At 39.5% G+C, this 8544-nt stretch overlaps 1 protein-coding gene across 2 annotated transcripts in view; it reads right to left on the bottom strand.

Moving 5' to 3' along the window:
- Positions 1-532, bottom strand: part of DOCK8 (dedicator of cytokinesis 8) — a 233762-nt gene extending 233230 nt beyond the window's left edge. Inside the window, exon 1 of one of the 2 annotated variants that reach the window (XM_010860673.1) lies at positions 46-532. In XM_010860673.1, coding sequence (XP_010858975.1) covers positions 46-98 — 53 coding nt within the window. In that variant the 5' untranslated portion in view covers positions 99-532. The remainder of the gene's footprint in view (positions 1-45) is intronic. The other variant, XM_010860679.1, reaches the window with a different exon arrangement.
- Positions 533-8544: the final 8012 nt, after the last annotated feature.

Raw genomic sequence — 8544 nt, 5'->3', positions numbered from 1 at the left:
GCCCGCGGCTGTGCGGCAGCGAGTCCGCTGCGGGGCGCGTCTCACCTGTTGATCTTGAGCGCGAAGGCGCGGCGCTCTGCGCTCGGCAGCGTGGCCATGGCGCGCCGGCGGCTCGTAGGCCTTTAGGGTCGCAGGATGCGCACAGCCGGGCCCCCGCACTCCGCAGAGCCGCTGCAGCGCATGCCGCTCTGGACGCGAGCCTCATCTGTCAGTCGCGGCTGGAAACTTCCGTATTTCCACCTTCAGCGCTGAAATCACCCCGGGGGAGGGCCCAACATCAGAGCTGCGGCGGCCAGCTGGGCCACACGGCACCCGGCCTGACTCGCAGGGAGCGGCGCGCGAGGAGGGTGTGGACCCACCGCGGAACTGCCCTCCGGATGCTTGCACCACCGGCGCGCTCTTCCCCGGGGCCCAGACCTCAGGCAGAAAGGAGCGCAGGCGGATGACCCGGTGACCACTGAGCGAGGCCGGAAACTCCATCTGCCCTAAGCTGTGAGGCTGCCGGGGCCTGTGGGCAAGAGCTGGGAACCCGCGCCTTCCGCCCCGCAAAATTGGCGAGGTCGGGAAACCAACCCTGGAATTCTTTGCGCTAGGCCTTATTAAGTATCTACACCATGCCCGGGGGAAAGCAACTTAAAAGAAAAAAAAGTTGGTAGAAACTTCGAGATACATACCAACTTTTGCAAACGATATATCCGACATCCTTATTGGGGTGACTTAAATAAATGTAATAATCCATGCAAGGAATAAACAATTTTTTAAATAACTGGAGGTAAGTGCTTTTCTCTGGGGGAACGGTCCACAGCGCTTTCCTGTGGTTCAAGAGTATGCTGCAGCACTGTTTATTTCTGCTGCATACTGAGAAGTGTACTAAGAAGTTCAACCCCAAACTCAAGAAAGAAGTCAGAAAGTCCCAGTGCTTACTGGAGTGGAAAAGTCCATGCTTACTGACTTGCCCTAAGGTTTACTGTACTAGAGCACTCCCTATATAATGCCTCTGTTTGCCAGCTGACGCTTAAGAAAATCCAAAAGCGAGATATGTTTGGTTCAGAACTGCACTACAGTCCAGTGTGGTAGCCACTAGCCATATGTGGCTATGGACCATTTGCAATTGCGGTTATTCTGAATTGGGATGTGCTGAGTGTGTAAAATACATACCGAATTTTGAAGACAGTGCAGAAAAAATGATGCAGACCATCCTGTCACTGATTTTTACGTTGATCACATGGCAAAATGATACTTAGCATATATTATTAGGTAAATACAAAATTTCATTTGTTTTCCCCTCTTTAGAATGTGGCTCTCATTAAAGAAAATTTTAAATTGCACATTAGCTCACATTATATCCTTATTTGATAGTGCTGGTCCAATAGTCCCTAGTTTGCCACCTAATATTAAAATGCCTGGAAACTGAATTCTATATCTTGCCTACCATCTTTTTTTTCTCTGGTTTCAGCTTCTCAGGTAGTATAATAATTCTTCAGAGCTGTTATATCCTATCCCCTTCAGACATCAATGCCTATAAGAACTGTATAAGACAAAGATAATAAGTCTAACATTACATAGACTATGAAGTGAGATCCAAAGGGAAAGAAGGTTTTTGAAATGTGGAGTTTCTGACTTTCAAAATTCTCCCAGGTATGTTTACCACACTGGAATTTATAAGCAAAGATTTATGTAGAAAAATACTAACAGAACAATTCAAGTACCTCTTCAAACTGGGAACAAATAAATGATTTGTATAAAATTGTTTTACTCTGGAATCTTCAGTCCACTGTGTACTAAATCAGCCTTTTGGATGGGCTTCTCTGTTTCTGTGTGTTTGTGACATATAGAGCAAAATATATTGATGTGCACACAAAGATAAAGTATAATAGAAATATCTCAGATTTTCAGAATTTGCAGTTAAGGAAATCTTTTGTGTGTGGAGAGGAGGAAATCTTAAAATCTCCCATCTTATGTCAGCTCATGCTACATTCAGGTCATTGACCTTGGTGTTTGGTACACAATTATGAAAAGTAAGGTCAGCATGATTATCCTCCAACATATTAATTCCCTGGTTAGAAATGATGGCTAGAAATGACTCCAAATTTAATAGCCGCCTAGTTTTTCACCATGAATGTGTCATCCACTAAATTAGGCAAATGCCTATTTTTAAATTTTATCTCCTCTTGGGTACAGTCACAAATTGATGGCAAATTTGAAAAATACTATAGAACCTTGCTTCCCTTTCTCACTCTTCCCAATTTCCCTCTAGGGCTTCTCTCCTACTTGCTACTCTGTTGAAAATCAACCTACTCTGGAAGGCCTCCTTCTCTCCATACTGTATAGCCTCTCTTGACCTTCCTCTTTCTCTGCATCTTTGCATCATTTGGTTTTGTTTCTCACCTTTATAAAATTCCTCCCTTCTATGACAGACTTTATACCAATGATCTCAAATTCTCCTATAGTTTTCCCCATATCTTCTTCTTACCTCTCCAGAAAGCCACTGTCTTTCTTTACATAGCATCTTACTTATTTCTTACAACAAATAATTAAATAACACTTATCTTGTACTAGGGCCTGTTTCAAACTTTTTACAAATATTAATTAACTGATAACAACCCTTAATTAATAACATTATCTCACTTTGTGAATGGAGAAACCAAGGCTAAGAGAGGTTAAGTGACTGGAGCAAGATCACAGACTATTACAGGGCATTTCCAGCCCTAAAGGGTTGCCTGTCTCCCAGATTTTTCCACTCAAATATCTCCAAACTCCACAGATACAAAACAGGAACTCTCCGTCTTCTCCGCTCAATTGTACAAATTTGCTATCCCTCCATAATCACGCATTTCTGTCGGAGGCACTATTTTCCACTTGCCATTTAAACGCCTTGGCATCATTTAATGGAGAGTAAAGCATGGATTCTGGGTTCTGGCTTCAGGTTTTCACTAACTATGTAATCCTGAGCAAGTCACACCCTGTTTGGATTACAGAGTTCTTGGTCATAGAATGACCCCATCTCCTCACCTCTTTATAATGTGTCAACCCTTCATATCTAATCAGCTAACTAAGCCTGCCATTTACTCTGTATAAACTTCACTGCTTTATTGTTCTCACTGCTTCCATTCTGACCCACCCTTATAACAAACAAAAATAAGATTTTAAGTGGTTCCTTGCCTCTATCTTCTCCTTATTCCAATCCAACTGACTCTACTGCTATATTAATTTTATTAAAATACTTGTTTCATCATATTTCTTCCTTTCTCAATTAACTTTGGTGGCTTCCAATAGCCTCTATGACCAAGTGTGACTTTCTTCAACTGACTTATTGTGGTTTCTCCACTTCGTGTAACTAATGCTATCCCTTGCCTCTGCTGTTTATTCGCTAAATTGTGTTCAACTCTTCTGCAAGCCTACGGACTAGCTTGCCAAGCTCCTCTTCCATGGGACTTTCTAGGCAAGAATACTAAAGTAAGTTGCCATTTCCCTCTCCAGGGGATCTTCCCAACCCAGAGATCAAACCCAACTCTTCCGCTTGGCAGGAAGATTCTTTACCGTTGAGCCACTATCCGTTACCTCTGTTGAAGCAAGGAAGACCTTCAACTACAGAAATCAGTGTTCTTACTGCCTGGAACCCCCTTTATTTACATCATTCTTCTTGCCATCCTCACCAGAAATCATATGCAGTCTCTCTGGATTCTTTAAAGTTTGAGTTAAGTTGTCAAGGTCCACTTCTGCCTAAAGGAGCATTTCATTCAGTCTGACAGCACCCTTTGTTTAGTTGAATACATCATTACCAGTAAATACCAGGTCATTACCAGGTCGTTCCACAGTCTAGTGGGCTGCAAAGTCCGCAGGTCTATACAGAAAAGGGTGGCATTTGTACATTTCATTCCATATCACCCAAGCCATTCAAGACCTCCGTTAGCTTTCACTCAAATATCACCTTCTGTGACCATCTACTTAACATTGCAATGCCTTTTCCCTAGCTCTTTTTCCAACTTCCATTTTTCTCCATAGCACTTGTTACTATCTGACATACTGCATATTTTATTTATTTGCAACTTTATTATCTCTCATGCTTGTAGAATATAATTTCCATGAAGGCAGGGATTTTTATTCCTTTCTATATCTCTATTATCTGCAGTAATGCCTGGTACAATGTAAATGTTCAAAAAATTCTTGTGGAATAAATGAATGAAGAGTTGATCCAGTATTGAACATAGAGTGGACATTTAATAAATATTTGTTAAATTGAATTTGAATGGGAGTGGCTAAATTCATGTGCCTTTCAGGAGGAAGTTAGAGCCTTTTTTACGCTCTTGAATTTTTTGGTTGTACCTTTTTATGAATATATTACAGCTCTGTTTTGTGTTTATTTCTTGAGTTGAGAAATCAAACTAGCACATGGATTATTGCTAGCAAGTCAGTCTCTTTACTGTCCTCTTGTAATTGAGGACAGATACAGAAAGACTTGTGTGCTAGCATTTAAATCTAGCCATGGTGCAAATATTAGAATTTGGAACTTCTAACTTCCTCCACCTCATTCCTTGTGTTATCAAAAGAAATCTGCAAATATGAAAAGAATAAAACTAAGAAACTCTTCGTTAATATGTACATATTAGTCCCTCTCCTCACAGCTTCACTTTTCATGGTTTCAGTTACCCTCAGTCAACCACAGTCTGAAAATATAAAAGGAAAAGTTCAAGAAATAAGCATGTTTTAAAATGCACACTGCTCTGAGTATCATGATGAAATCTGCCGCTGCCCTGCTCCTTCCCACCTCAACCATGAATCATCCCTTTGTTCAGTGTATTCCCCGTAGTCACTTGGCAACTCTCTTGGTTATCATATGCAGTATCACAGTGCCTGTGTTCAAGCTTCGCTTTTTACTTACTAACAGTCACAAAGTGCAAGAAGAGCTATCTGGAATTTGGCTATGCCGAAGAGAAGCCACAAAGTGCTGCTTTTAAGTCAAAAGGTGAAAGTTCTTAATAAGGAAAGAAAAAAAATCACGTGTTGAGGTTGTAAGATCTGTGGTAAGAACGAATATTCTATCCATAAAATTGTGAAAAAGGAAAAAGAAATTCACACTAGTTTTGCTGTCACACTTTAAACTACTAAAGTTATGACCACAGTACACGATATGTGCTTATGAATATGAAAACTCCATTAAATTTGTGCAAAAAGTAGGAGACTGCATTCACATAACTCATTGTAGTACATTGCTATAATCATTATATTTTATTGTTAGTCATAATTAATCTCTGACTTGCCTAATTTATAAATTAAACTATCATAGTATGTATGTTTAGGGAAAATAGTATAGGTATAGTTCAGTACTATCCACAGATTCAGGCACCCACTGAGGATCTGGGAACATATCCCCTTTGGATAAGGGGGAACTACTGTATACACACACACATATATGTATATATGTATCTTATGCGATTATGTTACTATATATAAGTATTTTAAGTATAAATTAGGCCATATTCTAATATACAATGCTATTTCATCAATAGGAAATATTCATGCTATAGCATTTTATAACTAGAAAGAAGGACCTTGGATTAATTTGTGAATGATTGAATGAATCCTCTCATCATTTATGTACCTTCCTTTAATTCCCAAAATATTTATCAAGTGGTTCCCACATGTCAGTTCTGAACTAAATGCTACTAAGGGCAAAACCATTAACATACTTGCTCTGTGACTTCCCAGAACTCATGATCTAGCAGCAAGATACATGTTACCAAGGAAAGAAGAGGCTTGAGTTCCGTGGGACAATCAGGAATGTTTTGCTGCACAAAACTCTGTGAGAGCGAGGAAGCACAAACAGGAAATGATTTATTCTGGTGGAGAGGGTGTTGGCAGAGAAATCAATGCTGAGGAAGAATGACTTTACTGACCCAGTGACATGGGAACTGGTCTTAAATGACAAGTAAGCATTCACCACGCAGAGAAGAGCGCATTCAGGATATTCCAAGCAGAAGAAACATGGCATGCAAAGGCAGGGAGCCAGGAGATACCACTGCCCACCCTGGGAATTAAAAGTATAATGGAGCCCAGACAGTGCAGACTGAAGAGGCAAGAAATGAAACTTGGAAGGTGGGCAGGACCTGAGTGTGAGGGTCCTGGCAAAGAATTCAGACTTTATCCCAAAGCCCATGAAACCAGCTACCATGTGACTGCCATTTCTATAAATGCCATTGTCTCTTAGGGGATACCTCGTGCCTCCTGGCAATCCATGGTAAGGACTATCCAGTAGAACATAGACAAAAGGTGGTAAGGATTCCGGCTCCCAGGTCTGGCACTGCCATCCCCATCTTCCTCAACCTGAGCAAAAGCACACTGGACACTAAGGAAGAAATAAATATTTCTTTACAGCAAGTTTTAGGCAATTTTCCCAAAGTCATCTTACCTGGAAAGAGGAAGGATTTATGGGGGAGGGAGATTAAATAAGATGAAGCACATAAACAACAGAACATACTGCTGGTTGTTCAGTACGTGCTCTCAGAACATGTGGATGGTAATTTTATTATTATTTGACATTTGTGCTGCTTTGGAGCCATATAAATTGGGCTTTTCCACCAGTTTTATTGTAAGAAAACTGACATACAGTACTGTATACTTTTAAGGTATACAACATAATGATTTGACTTATATCATAAAATGCTTATCAGAATAGGTTTAGTGGATATTCCTCATCTCATATAAATACAACATTAAAACTGTTTTTTACTTACTATTATTTCTTCAAGTGGATTCCCAAAAGTGGAAATTATTAGGTCAAAAGTCAGAAACTCATGCCAAAAGAGCCTGCGTGTAATCATGAGGAACCAGTAGACACACTTACGTTGAAGGACATTCTACTAAACAACTTCCAATCTTTTTTCAGAAATGTCAGTGCCACAAAAGACAAAAGCGGAGGAACTGGTACAGCTTACAAGAGACTAAACAGACAGAGCAATTCAAAGCAGTGAGGGACACAGAAGTGGATCACGGATGAAGAAAAGGATACATAAAGAAAACTACTCAGCAACTGGTAAGATCTGCCAACTGACTCTGTATTTGGTAATATTGTATCAAAATTACATTTTCTAAATTTGATACTTACACCATGGTTGTATAAGAGAATAAAGAAAATATTCTTATTCTTAGGAGATATATACTGAAGTATTTATGGTAAAGGGGCAGAATGGTGTGACATCTGGAACTTATTCTTAGATGGTCATCAATAATGATAATGATAATGTTTATAATACCAAAATAAAATTGAAAATAACAAAATAAATAGTCAATCTAGATGCAGAGTAGAAGTTTCTGCTTTGTAAATCTAAAAAGTTTTCAAAATAAAAAGTTAAAAATACAAATAAAAATTACAGCCATAATTTTGGCTTTAAGTTTATGCCAAATTATCAGCAATGTGTGAGACTCTTTCAATATACCTTCACTAATACTGGTATTCACTTTTAATTTTCACAAGTTTACTCAACTAAAAATAAATTTTAAAATACTTTATGTGTTTATTAAGTGAGCTGAATATTTTCCCGTATTATTTCATTATATAGTTGTATTTTTCTTGTGTGTCTATTTGTATTTTGTCCCACTTGCCTATGAAAAACCCTTAGAGTTTTTCTTGCTGATTTGTATCCCCATGGAAAAGAAATGCAAAAAAGCAAAATGACTGTCTGGGGAGGCCTTACAAATAGCTGTAAAAAGAAGAGAAGCGAAAAGCAAAGGAGAAAATAAAAGATATAAGCATCTGAATGCAGAGTTCCAAAGAGTAGCAAGAAGAGATAAGAAAACCTTCTCAGAATGGGAAAGACTAGAGATCTCTTCAAGAAAATCAGAGATACCAAAGGAACATTTCATGCAAAGATGGGCTGGATAAAGGACAGAAATGGTATGGACCTAACAGAAGCAGAAGATATTAAGAAGAGATGGCAAGAATACACAGAAGAACTGTACAAAAAAGATCTTCACGACCCAGATAATCATGATGGTGTGATCACTGACCTAGAGCCAGACATCCTGGAATGTGAAGTCAAGTGGGGCTTGGAAAGCATCATTACAAACAAAGCTAGTGGAGGTGATGGAATTCCAGTTGAGCTCTTTCAAATCCTGAAAGATGATGCTGTGAAAGTGGTGCACTCAATATGCCAGCAAATTTGGAAAACTCAGCAGTGGCCACAGGACTGGAAAAGGTCAGTTTTCATCCCAATCCCAAAGAAAGGCAATGCCAAAGAATGCTCAAACTACCGCACAATTGAACTCATCTCACATGCTAGTAAAGTAATGCTTAAAATTCTCCAAGCCAGGCTTCAGCAATATGTGAACCGTGAACTTCCAGATGTTCAAGCTGGTTTTAGAAAAGGCAGAGGTACCAGAGATCAAATTGCCAACATCCACTGGATCAGGGAAAAAGCAAGAGAGTTCCAGAAAAACATCTATTTCTGCTTTATTGACTATGCCAAAGCCTTTGACTGTGTGGATCACAATAAACTGTGGAAAATTCTTCAAGAGATGGGAATACCACACCACCTGATCTGCCTC

The sequence above is a fragment of the Bison bison genome, unplaced genomic scaffold, assembly GCF_000754665.1.
Source record: "Bison bison bison isolate TAMUID 2011002044 unplaced genomic scaffold, Bison_UMD1.0 scf7180017864469, whole genome shotgun sequence".
In the NCBI taxonomy this organism is placed as follows: Eukaryota; Metazoa; Chordata; class Mammalia; order Artiodactyla; family Bovidae; genus Bison; species Bison bison.
This window is presented reverse-complemented; position numbering and strand designations above follow the sequence as displayed.